The sequence below is a fragment of the Notamacropus eugenii genome, chromosome 2 (assembly GCF_028372415.1).
Source record: "Notamacropus eugenii isolate mMacEug1 chromosome 2, mMacEug1.pri_v2, whole genome shotgun sequence".
Classification (NCBI taxonomy): domain Eukaryota; kingdom Metazoa; phylum Chordata; class Mammalia; order Diprotodontia; family Macropodidae; genus Notamacropus; species Notamacropus eugenii.
The window spans coordinates 242,371,928-242,384,774 of record NC_092873.1 but is presented as its reverse complement, the minus strand read 5'-3'; the positions used below and the strand labels follow the sequence as shown (position 1 = coordinate 242,384,774).

General features: G+C 40.0%; 1 protein-coding gene across 1 annotated transcript in view; it reads right to left on the bottom strand.

Moving 5' to 3' along the window:
- Positions 1 to 5,427: 5,427 nt before the first annotated feature.
- IYD (iodotyrosine deiodinase) overlaps positions 5,428 to 12,847 on the bottom strand; it is a 36,922-nt gene continuing 29,502 nt past the window's right edge. Inside the window, exons 4-5 of the mRNA XM_072643692.1 lie at positions 11,376 to 11,532; positions 5,428 to 8,913 (exon numbers count right to left, since the gene is read on the bottom strand). Coding sequence (XP_072499793.1) covers positions 8,731 to 8,913; positions 11,376 to 11,532 — 340 coding nt within the window. The 3' untranslated portion in view covers positions 5,428 to 8,730. The remainder of the gene's footprint in view (positions 8,914 to 11,375; positions 11,533 to 12,847) is intronic.

Sequence of the window (12,847 nt, the reverse complement as noted above, 5' to 3'; positions counted from 1 at the left end):
TGCTGCTCCCACTGATCCAGGATCAATCTGGGGAAGAATTTTATGGTTCCCTCACGGTCATCGGGGGGGAGGGGAGAGCACTTACTGATCACTCCGGCATCCCAGCTTCTGGATGTTCAAGTAGTGACCCACTGAAGTCCCGTCTTTAGGCTGAAGATTTCAAAGGCTGTTGCGCTGATATCGTTGGTTCGGCCTGGCTTATCTCCTGCTCCGCTGGTCTCGCCCGCCACTCTCGGGCCCCTCGGGTCGCCTCCGCCCTGCCGCGCCGACCGCGCTGCGCTGTGCGCCGGGGTCTTACCCCCGCGGAACAGATCCCTCCCGTGGACCTTCCAGTCCAGCCTGGGCTCCGAATCTGTCAAAGTCCGTCTCCCACTGGATTCTACACCTCCAAAGTCTGGTCAGACTCTCCCCCCAGAAATATCCAAAGGAGTTTTTCCAGGAGCTTAGGTGAGTCGTTGCTTTCACTCCGCCATCTTGGCTCCGCCCCCCCCGGAAAGAACTTTTCTCTGCAGTCAAAGAACCAGGGTTCAGATTTGGTTTCTGATGTTTATTGATTATTTGATAATTTCCACAATTAAAAGAAAAAAGGTCAAGCCCTCCCATGGCATCCAGGGCCATCTCCAGCCTGATCTATATCTCTCCACTGAACCCAGATGGCTTCAGAGAAGAGAGTGAGGCTGGTGACTTTGTACAGCCCTCCCTCACTTAAATCCAATACATGTGTAAATCATGACATCACCTTCCTGAGGGCAGAATGAGGGCAAACACAACAGCAACGATTAAAAGAAGAAAACTTCCCAAGAAAGATAGTCATAAGCCCCATTTCCAAGGTGCATTCCAAGTTGAGAGAATTTATTAAATGCTAGTCATGGGGAATACAGATTTCTGAAAAGATTTTTAAAAGTAGATTTAGTATGACTAATTTTCTTTGCCACATTCAGTCCCAATTATGCACTCCTAACTAATTTTTTTTCCCTTTCTCCCTATCATCCACACACTTCAATGGAGCTCTTGCATTTCAACACAAATTGTTTCCAGATTTTTAAATTAATTATTCCCTTCAGTTATGAAACTACTCAATTGTTTCCCTTGTTTTCAAGGCATTGAAACTGCATGAGGATATATCTTCAAGGCCCCAGACTATCTCTAACCTCAAAGGCATCAGCTTAACAGCTGTGTTTTTTAAACACAGTGAGTAAGTTTTTTAGACTCCAGAGAGTAAGACATGAAAGTAAGTTAATTGGAGCTTGAGGCTACAGAGAAGAGGAGAGGACTTCCCTGCAGTTTACCTGGCATAGGTGCTGCCTGGGGACTGTCAGGATCTGCCCAGATCATGAATTAGCTACAGCAATAAGTCTGACACATGCCCAAGGGGGCAAGAACTATTGGGAATTTACCAAGTTACACAGAAGGACTGTCCTTTGAGCCTTGGGAATAATCTTGTTTATATTTATTGTCAGAGCTCCCCCTGCCTCACTTATGTAGTAATACACAGACGGCTCTGTCAATGAGAGGAACCTCTGTTCTTCTGACCTCTGAAGAGTTCATAGAATATCATAGGATCATAGTTCCAGAGATGGAAGGAACCTTAGAAAACATCTGGGCTAATTCTCTAATTTTACAGATGACATAACAGATGCCAGGAGAGATTAATAGACTTTTAAAATCTTATACCAGTAGTAAACTACAATTTGATTTCAAATCTGTTGACTCCAAGCTTCATGCTCTGAAAGGAATGTGGAATATAGCCTAGTCCATCTCTCCTATTTAATCATTCTCTTCAGTGATGAAGAGATCTATGATAATTGGGTCATAAATCTAGAAGTGGAATCAATCAATCAATTAATCAATCAATAAATCGAAATGCCTAATATATGCCAGGCACTGTGCCAAGCATTGGAGATACAAAAAGAGACAAAAGAGTCCCTGCCTTCAAGGAGTTCACCATCTAATGGTGGAGACAAGATTTAATCAAATATGTACAAAGCAAACTATTTTCAGGATAAATTGGAATTAACAGAGGGAAGGCACTGAAATTAAGAGGGGTTTGGGAAGGCTTCCTGTAGAAGGTGAGATTTTAGTTGAGACTTAAAGGAAGCAAAGGATGTCAGTGGTTGGAGTGTAGAAGGGAGTGTTTTAGGCATGAGTGAGAGTCAGAGAAAATGCTCTGGAAGGGATTTTAGAGACCATCTAGTATAATTTCTTTAATTGATAGATGAGGAAACTGAGACTCAGAAAAAGAAAATGACTTGTCTAGCATCTCTAAACTAAGTAGGGACCAAATTGAGATTGGAAACCAGGGTTCCTCACTCCTAGCCCAGTACTCAGTCCTCCACCATGTGTGATGTTTCCCAACTATAAGCAGACCTGTTTCATAATCTCGGATGCTTCTGAGCTCAATTTAAGACTTTCTAAATCCAACGAATTTGGTCATAGGCTCTTCAGCTCCCAGACACTTAAGTGAAATGTTGCCAGTCAACATTTTCCATTACTGGAAGTAACCAGAATCAAGAGAAAATTGTATACAGTACAGAAATATTGTTTTAAGAACGACTTTGAGACAAAGTCATTTTGACTATTATAAACACATAAATTAAAAATAAAGGACATGGAAAGAGAGATGCTATCTGCATCCAGAGAAAGAACTGAGAAATAGAAGTATGTAAAGAGTAATTTTACATATACATACCTATTTGTGTCTAGTGATTGCTATCTTTAGGACAAAGGAGGAGGAGGGAACAAAAAAGGGGGAAATATTTATATGATAACTTTGTTGTATATTTGGAGGAAACAGCAAGTTATACATGTGGATTTGTAGTTTCATGTACAACATCATTTTTATTGCACTGTATTATGGAAATGCTTGTTTTGCTCCCTAGTTTGAAAATAAAATAAATTTAAAAGAAAAACATTACTCCATCACTTGAAGAAACATTTTTGTCCATATAATGAGGGACTAACGAAGCCCAGCCCTTGTGAGCATTTAAATGCAAGATCTCTGACTTAAGAGATAACATTTGTTTCCACTTGTTTCATAGGTACTTTAGGACTAGATGATCTCCGATGTCCTGGTTAATTCACTAGTGCAATGGACAGAATGTTGGGCAAAGAATTAGGAAGACCTGAGTTCAAATCTGGTTTTGGACATTTACTAGCTGGGTGACCCTGGGCAAGTCAATTAACCTCTGTCTACTTCACTTTGCCCAGCTGTGAAACGGGAATAACAATGGTATCTGCCTCTCGTGGTTGCTATGAGGATCAAATGAGATAACATTTTTGAACATCCTGTGCTTGGTATATAGCTGACACTTAATAAATGATTAGTCCCTTCCTCCTCCTCCTGTGCAAATCTACATCTATGATCCCAGCCTCCCGCCCTCCCTCCCCGCCCTGCTAGCCAATGATAACACATTTTGAAGTGAAGAACAATCTGGGACACATTCCCAAACTGTGACCCACAGAGCCTTTGAAGTGGCCTAGAACAAGGACATCTGAAGGGCAGGGTGGGGGAGGGGGATTGCTGGTTATTTCACAATATCTTGTTTGGGTGTACACATACTGGGTCTTGAGCTTCCCATAAGCTGCCATAAAAGTCCCAGAAACACTACAAGCACCTGGATACGTCCACTCACCAGTTCTATTCTAAACCTTTTAATTTAACAAATGACAACTTTGAGAACATGGAAAATGATGGAGAAGCAGGAAGGGTTTTTTCATGTTTTCCTACCATTTATATGATGTTTCAGCTAGTAAAATATCCTATCCCAAAAGTCTAAAAGCCAATTGTTTGCAATTCAAGGAACATTTTCTATTCCATTTTATTCAAGAGGAAGTTCATAAGGGTCAGTTAAAAACCTGGGCTTGAATCACATGGTGTTTACTGTATGATTTTGAGTCAATCTCTTAACTACCCCAGGTCTCAGTTTCTTTCTTTGTACAATGACAGCGCCAGGCTCCAAGATCTCCAAGAACTTTCTAGCTCTAAATTCTATGATAATTCAACTTAAGAATTATTGAGTACTTAATTATATAGAAGTGCTTTATACGGTGGTTAGGTTCCTATTAAAATTATTGAAACAAGATAGAATCTCATCTAGTGTATTTTTGTAATAAAAGACTGTAAATACAATACTGTTAATATCAATGGATCTGTGAGCTGCCTGGGGCTCATGTTCCCTCCAAGGATACGAATCACATCCCACCTATGCCTTCTTACTATGTACAACTCTTGTAACTTCAGATACACACACACACATATACATACATGTATAGAATCCATGTGTGCATATATACATACACATATAAAGAATATATATATATATAATATGTGTATATGTTTGTAATTTTTCTAAGTGCACAAAATGTTAGAGAAGCTGGCGGTCTTCCAGGCCCATTACCATTTCTTGGTTACCCACACAGTGCTTGGACTGTCTGCCAACCCTAGCTCTCAGTCCATGCCAGGTCAATTTCCTTTTTCCAATCATATATTTCTTAGCCGGCATCTTTATGCTACTTCTTGCACACAAATCATCACTGGGAATATGTTCTAGTCTATTTATGCCCACCATACCTCTTTCTATTGTCCTTTGGGTGACCCACAATTTTGATTCATTGGAGATAGTGATATTTCATGATTTGCAGCCAGGAAAATACTGGTATTAAAAATGTGAAGTTTTGTTTTCTGAAGCACCTTGGGATCCACGCAGTTTCTCAAGTGCAATCCAGCCTTCTCCTTTCTTATTCACTTCTAGTTCAAGCTCCTTGCTCACTTACAGTTTTTGTATGCATGAGGCAGCTAGGTGGTACAACGGACAGGGTGTTGGACCTGGAGGCAGGGAGACTCATCTTCCTGAGTTCAAACATGGTCTCAAATACTTACTAGTTGTGTGAGCAGTCACTTAACCCTGTTTTCCTTAGTTTCCTCATCTGTAAAATGAACTGGAGAAGGAAATGGCAAACCACTCCAGTATCTTTGTCCTGAAAACCCCAAATGGGGTCACAAAGAGTCAGATATGACTAAAAAAATGATTGAACAACATGAAGTATGCATACTGATGAATGATTTGATGGGTTGGCCATTTACCTTCAAATAGTCTGCACAGTAGGGATTCTTCATTGTCTTAGTTTTTACACTTGAGAATTGTTAGGCTGAAATTTTTTGAGTTGTTATGGAGTCTGTTAATGAGGTTTGAGGCACCGTACAGTGTTACTTGCAAACAGTTACATCCTGAGGCCCTCCCCACCTATGGAGAATACATCTTATATCTGGACTTCAAACTGGATCTTCTCTATGACAATGGTAAGTACTTTTGTGGAAGACTAGGTTTGGAATCCATGTTTTATGCCTCACACGTTAGAATATAAGTGTGTTGGGGATAGGGACTATTTCTGTGTTGTATAGGACCAAACAAAGTACTTGGCACATGATAGGCCCTCAATAAAGATTTATTGATTATTGACAGTCTGATAATCATCAACACAATTATTTCTATTGTTGTCTCTACCAAGGAATCTTATACGATCGTAACACAAGCACAAGATATTTTGTTGAAGAACTTTTAAATTTGCATTTTACTCTATCGTATCAAATTCTTCTTTTAATCTGCAAGTAAATAAACACAGAAGATGGCAGCTGGGAGGTTTGTAAAGCCCTAGATACATCATCATATTTGCTCCTGTCAACCACCCTGTGAGATAAAAACTACCAATGTTATCCTCCTTTTACAAATGAGGAAACTAAGGTTCAGAGAGGTCTCTCTGACTTCAAAGAGGTCAAGTAGATTGCTTGTAGTCACCCAGCCAACATATTTCAAAAGTGGAATGCCAGCCTAGTTTTCCTAACTCAAAGTCCAGTATCTCTTTCACTACGCTGTGATGCCTGATGATAGCACAGATGATTGTGAACAACATGACTTGGGCAGACTATTCTGCCAGCATCTTATCTTTGTTCTGGTTCCATTTGCCTCACTTACTGATAACTGGCGATGGTAAATTGCTTATTATTATTAGGGGGATATACATAGGTCATCGTCCTAATGGCTGACTCTTGTCTTACCTCATGGCTGAGGCCAAGAAGCTACTTTTGATTAGAGGAAGGCTGAGGATGACAAAACCATGTGATACTTTTTCCTAGACAGAAAGTTCCATCACAAGGTACCAAACAGGTTCAAGAAGAAAAGGGATGAGAGGAGAGAGTCTGAGCTCAGCAACATAACTATTTTACTGGCAACAGAGAGAGGGCTGAAGGTGACTGAAGCTGGAGAAGGTTGACATTGTGGAACATGATTTGATGGGCAAGAGATGCCAGTGTTGTAACCTATACTCAACAAACTAGGCTTGTAGAGTAAGGAGAATCCCAGGAGATCAATACTACCTAGAGGTAGTTGCTACAACCAGAGCAAATCCCTGTACTGGAGGGTCTCTACAGAGGTGATGCATGTCAAATAACAGCATTAGGTCTGGTAACCATTTCTAGATGGTCAAATACAGTGCCAGTAGGAACCTTTCCTCAGATTCTCCCAATGCCTTCCTAAATGCAAGGAGATCATACTGATATGCCAACACTTCCACATGCTTCCCATGAGATGCTTAAAAGTGGCAGTGGCCATACAAATCCCTTGAGTAGGAGATGAATTTGGTAGAATTCCAGTGGATAGAGGAGGCTCTTCTTTTCCTTACCTTCTTCTGACTTGGAGAACTCACAGCACTCTCTGTGCAAGTCCAACAATGAAAACCAATGGCTGTTCAGAATCTCATATTCTTGCTATGGAGAACTGATTTACTTTGATTTTCTTATTTGGAGTTCAATTGTTCCCACGTATTAGGATCTGCCCAATTTTCTCCTATTCTACCATAATGTATAAGCCATAGTGACTATGTGACTCCATAATAATACCATCCATTTCTTTAAAGAGATTCCTAAGATCCTCCATTTCTGCAAGGGCAATTTTCTGAGGCCATCCTCAAAAAGGACAGGCATTGCTGAAATGGATTTTGTACAATTCTCCTTCTTTACATCCCACATCCCACTCATGCAGTGAAATCACTTGGCTCTTGTACTGTATTTCTTCCTCAGACTATCCTCCCACTCTTGAGTCTCTAGAAAGTCCCCAAAGCCAAACTCCTCAGCACTCACTCTAGAGTTTCTTTTGGGTGCTTCTTTAATCCTTCCTGCCAATATTCTTCCTTTTCTTCCCTAAACTTCTACACAGAAGTCTTGGATTGTAAGGGTGCTCAGACTCAGCCTTAAGATCACAGATTTAGAGCTAGAAAGGACCTTAGAGGTCATCTAACCCAACCCTTTTATTTTACAAATAAGGAAACTGAGGCCTACAAAAGTTAAGTGACTTGCCCAAGGACATATAAAGGAGTGCCAGAAGTGAGATTTCAACTAAGGCCCCCTGACTCCACCGTCAACATTTGCTTGATTGTACCCCATGGATTGGGCAGCTATTGTAGCACAGTGGATAGAGTACCTGACCTGGAGTCAGGAAGATGAGACTTCCTGAGTTCAAATCTGGTCTCAGATGTACTAGCTGTGTGATCCTAAGCAGTCATTTAACACTGTTTGCCTCAGTTTCCTCATGTGTAAAATGAGCTAGAGGAAGGAAATGGCAAACCGCTCCAGTGTTATCACCAAGAAAACCCCAAATGGGGTCATAAAGAGTCAGACAGATCAGAACAGTAGCAACAAAAATTCCTTTCCAGTTCTAAACCCTATAGTCTCATTCTTTTTATTAAAATATAACTTCCTTGGGAGTGAAGACCGTGTGTTATTATCTTTACATCTCTCTAAGCACCTAGAACTATTTTTTTGCATGTAGCAGACAATTAAGAAATGTTAACGAACTGAACTGGAAGTCATACAAGTCCAGTGTCCAGCCCATCTGGCCTGTGGTACTTACTAGTTGTATGACCCTGGGCAAGTCATTTAATCCCTGTTTACTTCAGTTTCTTCATGTATAAAACAGGAATAATAGTAACACCTACTTTCCAGGTTGTGAGGATCAAATGAGATAATAGTTGTAAATCAGTTAGTACAGTGCCCGGCACATATTAAGTGCTATATAAATGTTAGTTCTTAGCTATTGTTACTCGTTAAATAGATATTTCTACCTCACTGAGTATGTGTCCTATTTTTGCTTGTAGTCATAAAGAAAAGAATGGATGAAAAATGCTACTGACTCTAGAGTAGCTGCATCCCAGAGGTACCATTTCATAATGGCAAAGCTCTGAATGGTGTGTGACAAAAAAAAAGAAAAGAAAAGGACCTACTTAAGTAAAAGCTATGGGAATCTAAGGGGAAAGGCTATGTGACTAGTCGGAATTTATTTCAGTTTGCAAGCTAAATTTCCTAGAAACTCATTGAATTATCTGGTAATTCTTTGTATTCTCCCTAGCCAACAAAACTGCTGATGATTTCATAAAATAAACAGGGAAACTTAAGACAGCCTTGAATTCCATTCTGAAGCAGGGATGGGAAATGTGACAGCAACTGGCTGTTTAAATGCAATGTTGTCTGTTCACCTCATCAGGCTGTCCATTGCCTCAGGAGTCATCATATCCAAAGTGCTGGGAAGGTTAGAGTCATTTATTGTCCCTTGTGGCTGTCACCCTGAGAAATGGAGTACTGCAGAGGCCTAACATCTACAGTGAGTGGCTGCTAAGCTTAGAGGAGAGGGAGGAAGGAAAGAAGAGGAAAGACAGGGAGACAAGGAAGACACTTCCAGTCTACACAACCACCATAATCTCCTCCAGGGGTTTTCGTTTTAAGTCGGGCACTGTGGCATCTTTCTTGGGATAGCCAACAGGGAGGAGCATCAGCAGCTTTTCATTGGCAGGGCGGTCCAGCAGTATCCTCAGGCGAGGCCCACAATTGAGAGGAGTTGTCGTGACAGTCACAAGGCCTGCGTTCTAAAAGAAAAGAAGCCCCATACTTAAATCACCAGTGAAAGCCTCTGCTTCTGGGATCCTTTCAAATCTTGACTTAGGCTCTTCAAGTCTTGAATTTTTTAACCTAGTGTCTATCATTCCCCAGAAGTTGTGGGGAAAAAAATTTAAGGTTGATTGCTGTGACCATAGGTAATTAGCCCCTTCTCTATTCCCAGATCCCAGCTACACACTTCCTACACATGACAGGCTCAAAGATGTATAACTTTTGAGATGGAAGGGACCTTGGAAGGCAATGAATCTAATCCTTCATTTTACAAATGAGGAAACTGAAGTGCAAAGAGATTAAATGATTTGTCCCTAGGATTACACAGTAATAACTGTCTGAGGTGGTATTTGAACCCAGCTGTTCCCAATTTATACTTTGTAGGAATGGAAAAGCTGGTTTTATTTGATTGTTTGTCTAAGAAAAAGAAAGGTATAATTTTCCAGGGATGGATGTTTGGGAAGTCCAATGCAGATGAAAGAAATGATGACAATGCCATATGGCTAAAACTCATGTTTGTCTGAAATTATCTGGTCATAATGACATATCCAACAGGATCAAACAGACCTTCAAGGCCACCTAAAAATGCTTAAGTCCAATGACCTATGGAGTCACTGAGAGGCTATTGTTCTGTGCGGCTCTATAGGCAGTCAAGACACAGTTTGTCCAGGTGGGGGCTGTCTGGAACCATTTTTTCCTCCTTCCTTCCCTCATAAAGCCTGGTTGTCATGTGTAGAAAAGGGTGAGAATAGGATCGTTCATAATGTGACTTGTCGAAAGCTAGAGGGCAGCAAATTCAACAGCAAAATGAAATGGGGAGAGGAAGAAAGTATCTGTGGTTGCTGGATTCTAATGCAACTCTAGCTCAACAGAAGATCTATTAAGGCTTGAGCTGTTATGGCCTTCATTGGTCTCTGTAAGGACTGATGATTGAAGGTCTATCTGTGGTCCAAGGAAGCAGAATAATTCTTTTATTGCTCTATTAGAGTCACATGTGAGGTGCAAAGCTATGTTAGAACACATGGAAATGGCTAATTTGGAACTTTTTTGAAAAGAATAAAACACACAAGTTTTTCTCATATTATCATGGTGTATCAGGAAGAGTCCTAGATTAGGAGTTGAATTCCAGCTCTGAGATCGATTACCCAGATGACACTAAGAAGGTATGTAATTCTCTGGGCTTCAGTTTCCTCAACTTTAAAATGGAAGGGCTGGATTAGATGACCTCCAAGGTCCATCCCAGCTTGAAATGTAATAAAGGAAAATTTTATCAATGTATTTTTATTTCTATATATCTACATTTCCCAACATATGTCCTTCCTGTCCTCCTAGAGAGCCACCTTAAGCCTATAACAAAGAATAAAAGAGGATTCGAAAATCAGTTCAGCAAAACTAACCAGCATGTCATCCAAGTTTGGCATTAATGCAATCAATGTCAATGCAGTGTTTCACACCCATAGTCCTCCTCCTAAAAGAGTGGAGGAAGGTCCATTCTTATATGTCTTCTTTGAGGCCAGCCAGTTTGAAAGCTTTGATGATGGTATCATTAGAGGAAATACTGGGGCAAGATGAAGAAGTAGATGGGCTGCCATGACAAAATACCATAGTGAGAAAGTCTCGGCTAGATTTTTGATCCATTTGGTTCCAAGAATGACCCAAGTTCTACATGCATATTATTTAAAAAACAAAAAACATAACTCACCAATCTAAAGTCCTAATTGCAATGTAACTCTAACTAATTTCTCCAGCTACAATCTCTTGCAGAACCCCTTTACTGTGATCTCTCACAGAGATCTATCCAATCATTTAGTCTGATCCAGCGGCAATGATGAATCCAGATATGAGGGGAAGGAGGAACGTCAATTAAAACACCAAAGTTCTTCAATTGTGTCTACCAGAGAGGTTGAACGGATTTGTTTGGTTCCATCTTAATACTAGTGAGTCTCGTTCCTGAGACTACCACTAGTTTACTCTGAATTTAGTTTGTATGTACCCAGTCATTTGAATGTCATTTCCCCATTAGAATGTCCTCCCTGAGGACAGGGACTGCGTTCTTTGTGTCTCCAGCTCAGGACAATGCCTGGTACGTAGTAAGTCCCTAATAAATGTTCGTTGACAGACACAAAATGCTACAATTTCTCTGATTCAGTAGCTAATCTGAAAATGACTTCCTACCAAAAATTTCCAGCTATGCTTTTGGGTCATGACACTCACTAAAACAATTTTTCTGAATATATTTTCTATTTGAGCTATCTGGCTTAGAAATGCAAAGAAAGGATTCTTTTTTTAATGAATAAAACACTTCCAAATCTCCATAGAGCTCAAAGTTCAGTAGGAATTTTTAAGTGAAACCTTCAATCGTATCCCCAGAAGATCTCCTCTTTTCCACCACCAAATACCATCTCTCCTCTTTTTTTGGCCTGCTGGGTTAGTAACACACCTGTAAGGCTGCAAGGAGGATGCCACAAGCAATGGAAACACTGATCTCATTGTAGTAATGAGTCTTTTTTCTTCCACTGGAAGTTATGCCATAGATCTTTTTGAAAATGAGAATCAGAAAAGGGGCTGTGTCCAGGTATTCTTTGATCCAGTTGGTTCTAAAATAAAGGGGAAAAGTAATTTTTTAAAATTCTTTTATTTTCCTCAAAAAGTCACTCAATTCAAATTTTAGAAATAAATTTACTTTTTGTTTTGTCTGTTAAGGTACAAAAGAATAAAAATAATAAAGGCCCTAGATTACTGTTTTTCTATTTTTTCTATTATAATGATATAAAAACTCTGTTTCTCAGATACCTCCTTCTTTGGTAACTACCACCACTCTTTACGTTCTCTTACTTCTGCCTAACATTGATAATACAGCAAATTGTTCAAAGGAAAATTGTTCAGTGTGATCACAGTGCATTTGAGGATTTTCTATTGGAGAATATTATACAGTCTCTGCCTATCAAAATCTTATCCATCCTTCATGATCTAGCTCCAAAAGCACCTCCTCCAAAGATGTTTACCTACTAATCTCAGCCAGAGACCTTCATTCCTAATCCCATTTTGTTAATAAAAATTGTAATTAATAATAATCAGTAATAAGCAAGAGGCAAGCAAGACTTAGTTAAGACCAAACTTAATTAATGCATTATGGGTGTCGTTCAGTCATTTTTTAGTCATGTTCAACTCTTTGTGACCCCATTTGGGGTGTTTTCTTATCAAAGTGGTTTACCATTTCCTTCTCCAGCACATTTTACAGATGAGAAAACTGAGGCAAACAGGGTTAAGTGACTTTCCCAGAGTCACACAGCTATGAAGTGTCTGAGACCAGATTTGAACTCAGCAAGATGAGCCTTCCTGACATCAAGCCTGACCCTCTATCTGCCACCTAACTGCCTACTGTACTAAATGCTTTGCAAATATTACTTTTTGATCCTTACAACAACCCTGAGAAGTAGGTACTGTTATTATACCTATTTTGTACTGAAGGAAACTGAGATAAAAGAAATTAAGCGACTTGCCTAGGATCACACAGTTAGTAAGTGTATGATGCTCGATTTTAACATGGGCCTTCCTGACTCCAGGTCCAATAGCCTATCCCCTGCCCCACCTAGCTGCAGAGGTACAATGGTTACTTCCTAGACCAAGAAGGCAGAGGTGAGAGATGATGTTTCAGAAATGGAGAAGAGTCCCCTTGAATGCTCAGAGACATAACATAGAAAATTAGGAGATCAACTCATAGCCCAAATTGACTAGAACACAGAGTGTGTGAAAGGGAGAAATGGGAAGAAAATAAGGCTAGAAAAGAGACTGGATGTGGGATCTCTGCCTTTAGGAAGTTTGTGGGCCTCAAAAACTTATGTTAAAAACCATATTGGTGCATTCAATTCAGTAACTCAAAAGGTACAAAACGTGGGAGAAAATAGGAGG